General features: G+C 39.5%; 1 protein-coding gene across 5 annotated transcripts in view; it reads right to left on the minus strand.

Moving 5' to 3' along the window:
• Positions 1 to 13,496, minus strand: part of PARP4 (poly(ADP-ribose) polymerase family member 4) — a 49,996-nt gene extending 36,500 nt beyond the window's left edge. The window contains exons 1-9 of one of the 5 annotated variants that reach the window (XM_048047059.2): positions 12,123 to 13,490; positions 11,854 to 12,007; positions 8,163 to 8,295; positions 5,415 to 5,610; positions 4,375 to 4,498; positions 3,241 to 3,319; positions 2,567 to 2,680; positions 1,662 to 1,811; positions 271 to 408 (exon numbers count right to left, since the gene is read on the minus strand). In XM_048047059.2, the coding sequence (XP_047903016.2) occupies positions 271 to 408; positions 1,662 to 1,811; positions 2,567 to 2,680; positions 3,241 to 3,319; positions 4,375 to 4,498; positions 5,415 to 5,610; positions 8,163 to 8,288 (927 nt within the window). In that variant the 5' untranslated portion in view covers positions 8,289 to 8,295; positions 11,854 to 12,007; positions 12,123 to 13,490. Of the gene's footprint in view, positions 1 to 270; positions 409 to 1,661; positions 1,812 to 2,566; positions 2,681 to 3,240; positions 3,320 to 4,374; positions 4,499 to 5,414; positions 5,611 to 8,162; positions 8,296 to 10,661; positions 10,747 to 11,853; positions 12,094 to 12,122 lie in introns of those variants that run through there. The other 4 variants (XM_013188232.3, XM_066989795.1, XM_066989793.1 and 1 more) reach the window with 4 other exon arrangements.
• Between the last annotated feature and the right edge of the window lie 58 nt (positions 13,497 to 13,554).

Below are 13,554 nucleotides of genomic sequence, written 5' to 3' on the forward strand. Positions count from 1 at the left end.
TGGATAGGCAATTTCTTTCAATAACAGTTGTAATATCCAAAGGCCTTCATGAGATGCCATATGTTAATTATATGTGTCATCTGATAATACAGACATGGACTATAATTAAAACTATTTTTTCTAATACATGAGAATGTCTGACTGAAATATGGTTACCCGATGTAATTACCAATTCCAATCTGAAACAGAACATTCTTGTTTGCTGGGGAAAAAAATACTTATAATAGCGTTTATGTATGGGTCCTCATGGAGTAATAAGAATTAACTTACATCATTTAGACTTATGTTTTTTACTGATTCAAATAGTAGGCTATCCAGGTGGCCAAGAGCTTCTGCCCAGATCAGTTCCACAAAATCACTAACTTGCTGGCATATAGCACTTGAATTTATGGATTCTTCTAGAAGTAACTGTAGTAAAACAAACACAATTCAGTGGAAAGACAAAATGCAACAGGAATTTTCCTATTCTGATGAACAATATACATCCATGCCTAATATAATTTCTTCAGTTCCATCAACTTGAAGAGAAAGTTTGCCTTTTTAACTCTTTCAGGTGAAGAGCATGGCAGGCAAGTGGCTATGATCTACCTTGAAAATTAAGACATAACATCTTGGAATGAAGTTGATATGTTTGGTATCTTTAACATTATATTGTACTATCAGGTATAAGGACTTAATAGTTTTACACAGCTGGTAAAAGAACAGATGGTTCAAAACGGCCAGTGTTATAAAACACTGGAGATACTGCAACTATAGATATAATTCTCTGTAAGAAAGCTCTGGTGGGAAAGACATTATTACTGTTAAATAAAAAATTGTAGTAAAACAACAGGAGAGTACAAAGGTGATGAGTTTCAGTGCAATTCATACATTCAATAAAAGTTGTGAAAACAGATTTTCTTATCTGAGGAACATTGTTAAAGTATTTACTTAAGCTTTTTATCATTGTTCTTCAACTCCAGCAACTTCCACTAAACTTGATGACATTAAACAATTAGCACACATTTGGACGTGCTACATTACTTGTTTATATGGCATCAGCCATACAGCTCCTGAGATCACCAGGTGATGTATGTGGGCCATTGCTGGATACATTCTCTGTTCTAGTTGTGCCATAAAATAGAAGTTAGCCATGGCGGAAGAGAGAAGTACAGTGAGAAAGTAAATGGGAAAAAACCTTCTGTCACAGTGCAAATATTTTAAATAGCAGTAAAACATTGTCTGAAAACTACTTTAGGGAGCAGAATCCAACATCTATTGCCACTGGAGGGAGTCCTGTTACTGATTTCAGTGAGATCTACACCAAGCCTATGACATCTGTACAGTGTGCAAAATAGTTATGACAAAGTGATAATTTTGACATAATAATTTTGGTTGCTGTATTAGTATATCCTTTTTTTTAAAAAAAAAAGTTGGTGATGAACCTACAAAGAAAACAAAAACGATAGTGAATATGATTGTATTTGCTTTTACTGTGTTTAAGTGCTTTGAAGATTTTCTTAATATTCCTAAAACAATTTCAAAACATTTACGTATAAACAATTTCCCTTAACCTATGACTGTATCACTGTAATCTAGACAGTGTTTACCACATTCAGAAATTTAGAAACTAAAACAAATAATTAAGAACAGAAAAGTGTAAACAAGTGAATTGTACAAGCCTTTTGCAATTTTGTAGAAGCTAAACATTCTGCTTCTGGTGGAAAAGTTTCTCTGAGCAGGAAATCCTGGCTCTTCAGATTCACCACCAAAATATCATAATTTTCTCTTATTTCTTCAGCAGTCTTATTTACTATGAATTGTTTATTATTCTGTAAATTGAAAGAGTAAAGTTAGTTGGAGAAACTATACATAGACTTATAGAATCAATTTTACCAGACACTGTGCTAACAGCTGACAAATCCACACTTACATTTTGGCTTGTGGTTTATCAGGCTTCTGGCCAGGCAGTACTTTCATGAGGGTTTGTGGGACATGAAGAACAAGCACAGGGCTTCATATACGAGCCTCACAGTGACAAGTTAGTTTCATCTAAATGTGCGCTGGAATAACTTTTCCTATTGGTTGAGATATTCCAAATCCATCCCTGATACAGCTCCTTTGACTTGAATTTAGCGTTGCTACAATGACGCAGTCTATCAGTGCTATACCAGAGCGCAAACATAACTTTTACTCTGAGAAATGTCCTTAGGCTGCCCTCAAGACAGGCTTTTCTGTCTCTCAAAAGTATGCCCACGCTATCATTCCTTGTAGCATTTTTGCAGTTAAACATCACACAGTTTAGATGTTACCAGGAACATGCATCTGAGGGAGATGCACCCAGGACCATGCTGTGTTGCTGCCAAGCTCCAAAGCAGCTCTTTTGAGAGTTGTATGCAAACACACAGAGTAGAGAAGCCAAATATGAATCAAACTTCTTATGATAAAGCTAATAGAAGTACCTCCTACTATCTATATGTAAGAATCAGCCTGCAGATAAGAATGAAGAGCATGTAAAGATCTCTGGGACAGGAGTGTTCAATGTGCATAAAGAAACAAACAGGTAACGTCAACGAGTGGCTCATACCTTGGTTCCAGTTGAAGCACTGAAGTGTGCATACAGTCGGAACAGAAAGTCATGCTGTTCTTGGGTGCACTGTAATTCAATAACTACAAAATCTTTGCTTCCCTTAGAGTTAATCTGAATGGAGAAAGAAATAAAGACCCCGCCCCCCCATTTAACGCTTAAGTATGTTTCATTTATGTGATATTGCACCAAATACTTCCCCCTGTCCTACTTATTTTTTCACCCCACTGAGAACCACAAATTCTAGGGCTAAAAAAAAAAAAAGCAAAATTATTCATTATTTGTATCATCGTAATGAGCACAAGCTCCTCTCAGGGCTTCCTGTAAGATTCCATCATTTCTGTGCTTTAAAGGCCTTTTTAATGAAAATGCTTAACATTTAAGTTAGATTTAACACATAACAGCCATAATAACATATATCTAGTCAGAAGCATACACGTATTATTCTACTGTAATACTTTGGTGAGAACACTACCCCAATAACAGAGGAGTTCTATATTGGTAGAATTAGGCTGCACTGAAAGACAGAAAGCATTGAAGTACTTGTCAGTACTCCTCTTTGCATTGCAGAACATGATAACATAAAAGAAGGATTGCTGATGTATATAAAACTGCAAAACTTCTACTCGTCTACTGATTATCCTACATTCTGTCACAGTAAGAGAAAGGCTTACTTTTTCAAGGACATTGTATTTTGCAACTTCAAAATCTTGAGGGAAAAAAGGAGCATCCTGATCATTTTCAGTGTAAAATCTGGAATGGAATCAGAGCAATTGAAGCCACAAGTGCCCAGTAAATATTGTGCTTTAACAGGCTGCAACATCACACTACAGTAAGAATTAATGTAAGAACATAAATCTGTTTTTCAGCAGCAAAATAAAAAGAGAAAATTTTGAGAAATAAAATCCCACAGTGACAAACTGCTGACCTACACTAGTAGGCCCGAATGTCTGGTGTAAACTTGAAGATGAAGACTAGATTTCAATCTTCATCCTTTAGAAAAACTCTGGAAGCAAGAAAATACATAGATTTTCATTGCCTGACTGCATGTTAATTTTTTAACATCTTTTAACCTGCGCTCCCTGATGTTAATTCCTCTCTTATTCTTGATTTTCACATTAACATATATACTTGTAATCATATCCTTCAGCATCGGGACTTTTAGACATTACTTCTACTAAATTCCCTGAGAGTAACTAAATACCTTCCCTATCACTGAACAGCAGCCTCTGAAAGTGAAAGCTGCATTTTATTCATTTTAAAATAAGAGCATTGGAGCTGGCTTTGTTCCTTTAATTCAATAATTGGTAAAAGTTAGAACAATACTCTTTCCCTATCAAATAAGGGCAATCTCATGATCTTGATTTTCAGCTCTCCCAAGAATTTTCACAGGAGAGAGAGATGCTCGACACTTCTAAAAACAACAAACTGGAGTGGATAGCAAATAAAAACCCAGGTGAACCAAACTAATAAAAAATACGTGATGATAAACAGCTGCTGAGTTGGTAGAAGCTTTGCATCCATTAAGGAGCTGGAATGTAGGTATTTACTGAGATGGAAAAATGTAAAATCAATTTCCACAGTCAGATTCAAAGGTAAAAAAAAGGTAGAAGTAGTCATAAACTCATACAGATAGTATAGAAAATGAAGAAAGAATAACTTTTTCCTTCACTACACTGTTGTTAAGGTACTAAACAATCTCCAGAAGAGATCTTGACCGCTGAAACAGATTGGAAAGTTTGTTTTTTTCTTTGACATAAATATCAACATAGATGTATCAAAACACATATTTAGTTTTATCATTTTACCTGAGTGTCCCTACTTCGAACGCAATTTTGTTGTCACTTTCTGCTATAACAGTAGGATTCAGGTCTTTGCTTTCATTTTGATTTGTGGCATTTTTGTTCTCAGAAGATGACACGTCTTCCAAACCTGCAATCAAAACATTTATTTACTTGGTAGAGTATCTGGGTTCTCTAATTTAACTTAACCTAGGATCACCTCTCTTGACCTGCTGGCAATGCTTTGCCTAATGCAGCCAAGAATACTTTTAGCCTTCTTAGCTCCACTATTGGTGGCTCATGTTCAACTCGGTGACCCCCAGGTCCTTTCCTGCACAGCTGCTTTCCAGCTGGGTGGCCCCCAGCATGTCCTGGTGCCTGGGGTTGTTCCTCCCCAGGTGCAGGGTTTTCTACTTCTTGAGGTTTTTGCCAGACCATTTCTCCAGCCTGCTGAGGACCCTTTGGATGGCAGCACGACCCTCTGGTTTATCTGCCACTCCTCCACGTTTCATGCCCTCAGCAAACTTGCTGAGCGAACACTCTGCCCCATCATTCAATGAAGACGTTGAAGAGGGCTGGACCCAGTACTGACACCTGAGGTACTCTGCTTGTTGCTGGCCTCCAACTAGACTTTGCATCACCGATCACCATCCTCCGGGCCTAGCTATTCAGACAGTTTTCAATCCACGTCGCTGTCTGCCTCTCCAGCCCATAGTTCAATAGCTTGTCTATGAGGATCTTATCGGATACAGTGTCAATGGCCTTCCCACTGCCCACCCCTCATTTACCAGGCCAGCCACTTCATTTTAGAAGCTTATCAAGCTGGTCAAGCATGATTTCCCCTTGGTGAATCCACGCTGACTACTCCTGATAATTTTCTTGTCCTTCATGTGCTTGTAAACGGGTTTTAGGATTTTTTTTTTCAGAAAAAAATCTTATTTATATCAACTTTATTCCCAATATCCATGGTTGCTGATTTCTTAAAACTTGATTTGAAATATTGACCTTCTGAAACGTTCTTTCCCAAAGTAACTGATAGATGGCTACACCATGCCAAATATACCTACCGTGTCTGTCTGGCCATTGGTTAGAAGTGTCGCCTTGTGATGTATTAACCTCATACGCATCAGTTGGCAAAAGCTTCCCATTTTCAACCGATTTCCGAATGAAATCTGCATATACAACAGGCAGCTGATATTTCCGAATAGTTTTTCGATCATGACAACTGAGGACATCGGCAGTATCCACAAGAACATGTGTACACTGAAAGACAGGTTACAGTTACAACTGTTAGGCACACACAACTACAAAATTAATCCAAACATTGTTTATTTGCAATCCATACTGGTAAAATTCTAGAGTCCAAAGGAAACATTTTAAACACAACCTTTTTGGATCAAGTTTCTAATTTAGAGACACGATAGTTCTGCACTTCCTCCATAGACAACAGAGAGACTAAAATATGGCTAACTTCAGATCATGCCCATCTTTCTACAGTAATTACAGAGATATGAGGGCAGACAAGTGCCTAATGTTCTGTAGACCTTTTAGCAGCACACAGGAGGTCCAATAACAGGCCAAGCTCTATAGTGGCCAACTAGTTATAAATCCAATACTCTTTGGGATAACAGGATAAAAAAAATAGCTGGGCAGAGTCCTGAACAATCATAATATGCTTTGGTAGCCTTATAAAGAACCTTACACTGCTTTACTGGAATCACATTTATGCTGAAAGTTTAAACTTTCTGCATAGTTTTGATGGTAGAGCTCAAAGGGTTGTAGTCAATGGGGCTGTACCTGGCTGGTGTCACTAGTGGTGTTCCCCAGGGCTCGGTTCTAGCGCCAGTTCTGTTCAACACTGTTATCAATGATCTGGATGCAGGAGTGGAATGCATCCTCAGCAAGTTTGCTGATAATAATAAACTGGGAGGTGCTGCTGACTCTCTGGAGGGATGAGGAGCCTTGCAGAGGGTTCTACATCCATTGGAGCATTGAGCAATACTCAACAGCACAAAGCTCAACAAAGGAAAACGCTGGGTGCTGCACCTGGGACAAAGTAATGCCAGACACAGGTACAGACAGAGAGACGAGGCTGGAGGACAGCTCAGAAGAAAGAGATTTGGGGGTGGTGGTTGACAGCTGGCTCAGCATGAGCCAGTAGCGTGCCCTGGACAAACCGCATTTCGGGGTGCATTAAACACAGCATAGCCAGACAGTCAAAAGAGGTGATTCTCCCACTACATTTAGCATTGGTCTGGCCCCACCTTGAACCTTGTGTGCAGTTTTGGGCCCCACAGCATAAAAAGGATGTTAAGGTACTTGAAAGCATCCAGAGGAGTGCAACAGAGCTGGTAAAAGGGCTGGAGGGGACGCCACCCACTAGATCATGTTCCTCAGGGCCTCATCTAACCTGGTCTTGAAAGCAGCTTAGAAGATCCTGAATTTAGAGGGCAAAGAAATCCATCATGTCTTTGGAATACTCTTGCTACACCTCAATATGTTATTCTTCAATTCTTCACTTTCTCCCCTAAACAGATGTGCATTGTCAGAGTTGCCAGGAAAAGTGCTGGGCTCCAAACAATATAATGTGCCAACGATATTCCTTTGCTTCACACATTCCTTTTCTTAATAATAAAAAAAAAAAGATATTTAATGCCAACTCCTTAAGTTATGCAAAAATCAATCTACAGACTCTTGAGGATATCAAATATGTTTTTTGTTGTTTGTAAAATAACAGTCACCTATGGAAGCTGTGTGCATTAACAGCAGAGTTCAAACTAACTCACTCAGTGCTTTATGAGGAAATGTTACACAAGAGTGAGAGGGAGAAATTAGTTTGCTTGATCATACTCCTCTTAAAATAAAAAAAAAGTATACAGAGAAAACAAAACAAAAAATCAAAATACAATGCACTATCTTCTTCCCAAGGTAGATTAGAAGAGCTCTAATATGGCAATATGTATGAGCTTGTTGCAAGTACTAGCTTTGTGGGGGGAGGAAATGACTGTCACTTTCAAGTGGCAGAAGTGACAAGGCACTAACTATGCCTTCGCTATTAAGTTAGAGAATCCACTCCCTGACACTGGCACATGAATACTTATATTGCTATGGCATTAGCATGTTCCTTAGCACTTCTAGACTCCACCAACTCACTTCCCCCAGCTTCCATGCATGGTTTGGGAGAGGAACATCACCATGGCCACTCCCATCAGGCAGGCTGGATGTGGCTGCTCAGCCCTGACAACCAAGGAAGTTCATTAGTACAGACGTGGGCCAAGCCATGCTGCCTGGCCACAGTCCCACAAACACTCCTAGGTGCATAATGTGACCTGCTGATTTCATTCCTGCACGTGTCATGATTTATCCATGCTGCTTGTTCAGTATATATTCCAAACAGAAACCCGTATTTAAATTAACAGCTGTGATATCACAAACTTCTAACTCTACAACCATCACTTCTCTGTAATCAAATGCTTGCATTAGTATAAACAACAACAAGACCAAAACCCAATTCAGGGATGTGTCTCCTTATTCAGAGCTTCTGCTCCCTGATGACGTGAGGAGAAAACCAACGTGGCAACTTTATCCAGGAAAAAAAGCCTCCCTGATTCTTTTGTAGAGAGAGAATATTGCTCTTATTTTTTCTATGAGACATTTCAGTACTACAGAGCATTAGAATTATAAGCAGAAATACTGAACAGAGAAATAATCTCTACAGTCCTTATTTCTCTACATGAGGCAAGATTAACACTCGACAACACTTACACCACTTGGTATTCTCCTTCTGAGATCTCAGAAATAAATCTAGAACTTACCTTGCGATTAATCATGTAATGAATTACTCCACCATTTTCTTTTAGGCATGCTCTTAGGCTGTTCTTCTCCTGAATGGGCAAGTACCTCACTTTAACAAAGAACACACAGTTTGCAAAGATTGTCATTGCCCTCCTGTTAAGACAGAAAAGAGGGATTTATTTTGGCTAAGAAATCTTTCATTCCTACTACCCACCTAAGTAGTTTCTCACCAAATATTCCCTTTTCTACTCTAGGAAGTTCCGCAACAAATCCCATTTTATCAGCATGGCAATCAAATTGACAAAGAACATCTCTTAATCAGTTTTATTCATTTTAAAAAAAGATATGGAAAATTTAGTGTGACCTACATTTTCCGTCAAGTCATGGCTTGAACTAATTGTCAAACTCATACCTTGACCTTTTGCTGTTAGTATCCACTGTTAGTAAAGTGGAACGATCTTAGTTTAAACTGGAACAACTCTCCTTCTGGTCCCCTTTCACATAGTACCTTTATAAAACAACTGTTTTTTTCAAGAACATGAACTATTTTTCATGTTTCTACTCAGTGTTGTACATATAATCTTTAAATAATAATAAAAAAAACACAAACATTTAAAAAGAGCTTCAGAAAATTGATCCAGATTAAACACAACCTAACAACAGCAACAAAACCCACAAGTATACACCAACAAACAAAGAAACAAAAACAACAATCCAGAACAAGAGACTAGCTTTAATCTAGATCTGTTTTCTGATTGAATTCATTTCTGGGCTAGGGCAAAGATTTATGCAGGCACAAAAGAGTAGCAAAGCACTGAAAGTGATGGAGGAGTAGGAGAGAAATGGATGTAGGGGGACTGCTGCTCTTCTCAGCCATGTCAGCCTAAATTGTCTGTAAAATAAATTGAATAAAAATTGGCTGTGTGTCATTTGTGACAAACTATGCTAAGATATGAGAGGCTGGGAAAGTTTTATTTAAACAGAATTTATGACAACAAAATGTAAAGGCAGTGCCTAGTTTAAGCCACTACAATGTATAATCATTGCATATTTATTTTCCTGGACACTTGTGAGTGTAAAGTTATTCTTATTTTAAAAACCAATGATGAATGATAAAGAAAATGACAGTGTGAATGAGAACACTACACAGAGCACTGAGCTCTTTATACAGCATATGCGTGCCTCAGCACATCACAGCTTTTCCAGAGCCTTTCACTGGTAAACAAAAGTGCTAAAACTAAGTGCGAGCTAGAGGACCTTGTGACAAAGTGAGTTCACAGAGAACCCAAAACCATCGTTCCCACTGAACATATTTGAAGCACGGTGTCCAACTCAGTTTTCTCGAAAAGGCATTAGGACAGTATACCACAAAACCACTTTGAGAACTCCTGACGACCAAAAGATTTGCCTTAAATTTGCATTGCTGCTCCAAGCCAAACTGCTAATGCAAACACACTGCTAAGGCTACAGTAAATAGCACAAAGAGAATGTATGCCTGTAAAACAAAATATTCAGATCATAAATTCTTTTTTTGAATGATTATTTGACTGCCAGTAAACCATGGCCATATCTCAGCTGGGGGGTTAGTATCAGTGTCGCTGGTAAAAAAAACCTGTTTTTACTCTAACTGTTTATATTTCTGGAAGAGCTACTTGAAAATGTAAATTTTCCATGGTGACTTAAGGACAAATACTTTTAACTGTGGGATAACTGGAAAAAAAATGACAATCCAGGGTATTTGGCCTCTCCAATTTTACCCTGGAATCACAGAATGAGGCAAAACAAAAAAGAAATTGCTTGTTTGAAAGTAAACATAAAATATGAAAGGAAGGCGGTTCTTGTGTTGGCCAAAAATGTCTGAAATTAAGCGCCATCTCTCTTGGACAAGCCATTCAGAGCAAAAATGACATTTCTCCAAATTGATGAGAGCTCCCACATACACAGCAAACTGTGGTTAAGCTCCCATCCTTCTACTCCTAGAAATAAACAACCACGTTAAAAACCTCAAAAAGGAAAGCAGAAGCTGTTTGAACTACTTTCATTTACCACTTTATATGTTTATGTGCTATGTTAGAACTGTTTCTCTAGTAGTTTCTTAGGACTAAAAGCTAACCTGTCATTGAATTACCCAACAGGTTCTTCTGGTTTAGAAATTCATATTGATCAATTGCACCAAAGCCTTTACAAGGCCAACAAAGCTTCCACATCAAATCTGTTGATTTTTGATTTAGTGTTGAGAGAAAACAACCCAAAAGACCCTAACATGGCAGAGAAAATTTTTAAGCGGCACTGACCATGGCATTTCAGAAGTCGTGTGTTTTAACCCTGGTAAGCAGCTAAGCTCACCAGTCCCTCACTTCCCCTCACTCTCAGCTGGATGGGGGGAAGAGAATCAGAAGGGCAAACTTTAGAAACCTCCTGGGTTGAGATAAAGACAGTTTAGGAAAGGAAAAATAAAAACCAGTCAACCAAAAAAAACCCACAATAACAACAAAGAAGGAATATGTGTATTTTCTTACTCTATGGCATGTTTGATTTTCAGTGAATGCACATACAGCTGTTCTTCAGTGCAGTAAAAAAGCTATCAGATGGCCAGCTGCCGTAACTTGAGTTATGAGCAGAAAGGAAGAAGTTGGTCATAGAGAGGGGGAAACAAAATTCATTTGAATTTGAGGTTTCAGGAAACCCTAGAAAATCAACACTATCAGACACATTTTTTTTAAATACATATGTATATAATCTGATCTCATAAAGGTAATCTATAGGAAGGGACCCCAAATCATCTACTACCCTACACATCTGAGAACTGGCAACACTGCAGTGATGATACATGCATTTAGGTGAGGCAGACAGCAGATTGAGGATCAAAGGACACATGAAATTATTATATACTTATATTTTGTGGCTCTTGTATTTTGTTGTCTGGCATTACCAGTGCGTTCAGCATAAAAGTACTCTTTGCTCACAGATGCAAAAAAACCCCTAACTCTTCTTCCTGTATTTTAACTAAGAGGTTTTTGCAAGATACTACATTATCTGAGGTAGTAATGATCTTTTATGATGCACCCATATAACTTGGCTTGGGTAGATTAATTTGTATCATATACAAAGGCAAATGTACCACTACCAAAAGTTTCTCTCATTAAAACCATCTTACTGGTCTGGGCACTGCCTCCCTTTGCACTGGAACTCTGCAGGCACTAGATTTCTCAGCATATTCTCTACAGCAGCTTCTGGATATTGCTCAAGTTTCCAGAATTTGTCTCCTCGGGAAACAATGAATTCTATTCACACAGCCTAAACACACAGATTATTAGGAGGGTAATGGAATATGTACAAGCTATCGCAAACATCATCCCTACCAATACATCCCTCTTTCACACAGAAACTTGAGAAGCAACTGAATTTGGTAGCTCATATGTGATGCAAAACTCCACAAAGATATTTTACATTGCACTTGCTTATGAAAGCTATGCAGCTAATAACTAAGAAAAAAATCTTGAGAGAACTGATCTGTAAATAAGCCGTAGTGTCGACCAGTAAGCAGAAAGCAATGTGAAAACTTGATGGAAGGGCAGATTCACTTCGCTAAGTTTGTCTGCAAAGTGAAGACCACCCTCACCCTTTCTCTGCTCCCAGCATGAGAGCTATTAAATGACTCCGATCCCACTCCTCTCTTTAGGTTTTCGGTGAAAAATTGTTTACACTCACCCGCTCTGGCAGTTCCTCTCCCTGAACGATCTTCCTGCTTCCTCAACAGGGCAAAGTGCAACCGGAGCGATAGTTGTAGGTTGGTAGGAAGGGCTGGGGCACGCACATACCTGCCTGTGAAATGCCCAAAGAGACAGCGCCAGCAATTGTGACCCTGTCAAATAAATAAACCAAGCAAAGTGCAGCCAACTGAACAATAAGGAGCACCAGCTCTCGCTGTGCTTGAAGGAGGAAACTCGCTGTTAAAGTGCAAGTGAGTTTTGAAATACCTTACAGACAGCAGGAAATGTAGCTGAAGCCTGCGCAGTCCCTCCTAAGCAGTTCTTCTCTCCTTTGAGTGAAGAGGACCTTATTCTCCTTCATTATTGACCACAGAATATTAGCCTCTCTTCTTCCTCCTATTTCCCTGGAGAATCAAACTTCTCACGGAATTTTAGCAAAGCGTTTGGCTTTACTCCTTTTGAACTGCAAACTTTCCCAAATTCAAAATCAAAACAGCGAATGATTATATTTAACGTGTGTGTTGAGAATTAACTGCTAGGAAACACTTTTATAGCTGATAAGAAAGTTATGCGAAGAAAAACTGCTGACAATTGCTTCTGGTTTAATTCTTACAGTTTTAATTTATCTCGGTGGAGATCCATAAGGCCCTAACGACCTCAGAAGAATTTCATGTGAACTTGTAGTTCTGTAGTTGTTATGTAGCTATGCAGTTAACTTGTAGTTATCAACCTGCAAGTTACGGATCATTGTTAGCAATGGACAATGGACTGCACTCCTAGCATGGAGAGGGAGTCCAACATAATTTTTTGTCGACCAAAACCAGACCATGAACAACCTGGAACCCTGTCAGGCCTTCAGTGTGCAGGAATACTGAAAACAAACCTTTGCTGTGTTTTCACGAGGATGTCAAGGGATTAAACGTAGAATCATAGAATACCCCTAGTTGGAAGGGACCCGTAAGGATCATCGAGTCCAACTCCTGGCACCACACAGGTCTACCCAAAAATTCAGACCACGTGACTAAGTGCACAGTCCAAATGCTTCTTAAACTCTGACACACTTGGTGCAGTGACTACTTCCCTGGGGAGCCTGTTCCAGTGCACGACCACCCTCTCAGTGAAGAACCTTTTCCTCATATCCAGCCTGAACCTCTCCTGCAGCAGCCTGACACCATAGCCGTGGGTCCTATCGCTGGTCACTAAAGAGAAAAGATCGTCTCCACTCCCCCTTGTGAGCAAGCTGTAGACTGCAATGAGGTCTCCCCTCAGCCTCCTCTTCTCCAGGCTGAACATGATACTGTGCTTTCAAAAGGCATGGGTAGGAATCCTTTCTCGCAGCACAGTAACTCCTCTTGTTAATGCAGAACCCAGCCTCAGGACACCCACGCAGGCGATACGTTTTTGGTCCAACCATGCCCTACCACCAATGTCACCCACTAGACCATGTCCCTAAGCACCACGTCCAACCTTTCCTTGAACACCCCCAGGGACGGTGACTCCACCACCTCCCTGGGCAACCTGTCCCAGTGCCTGACTGCTCTTTCTGAGAAGAAATGTCTCCTCATTTCCAACCTGAACCTCCCCTGGCACAACTTGAGGCCATTCCCTCTAGTCCTATCACTGGTTATCTGAGAGAAGAGGCCGACCCCCGACCCCCACAACCTCCTTTGAGGCAGTTAGAGAGAGCAATGAGCTCTCC

Source organism: Anser cygnoides, chromosome 1 (genome assembly GCF_040182565.1).
Source record: "Anser cygnoides isolate HZ-2024a breed goose chromosome 1, Taihu_goose_T2T_genome, whole genome shotgun sequence".
NCBI classification, from domain to species: Eukaryota; Metazoa; Chordata; class Aves; order Anseriformes; family Anatidae; genus Anser; species Anser cygnoides.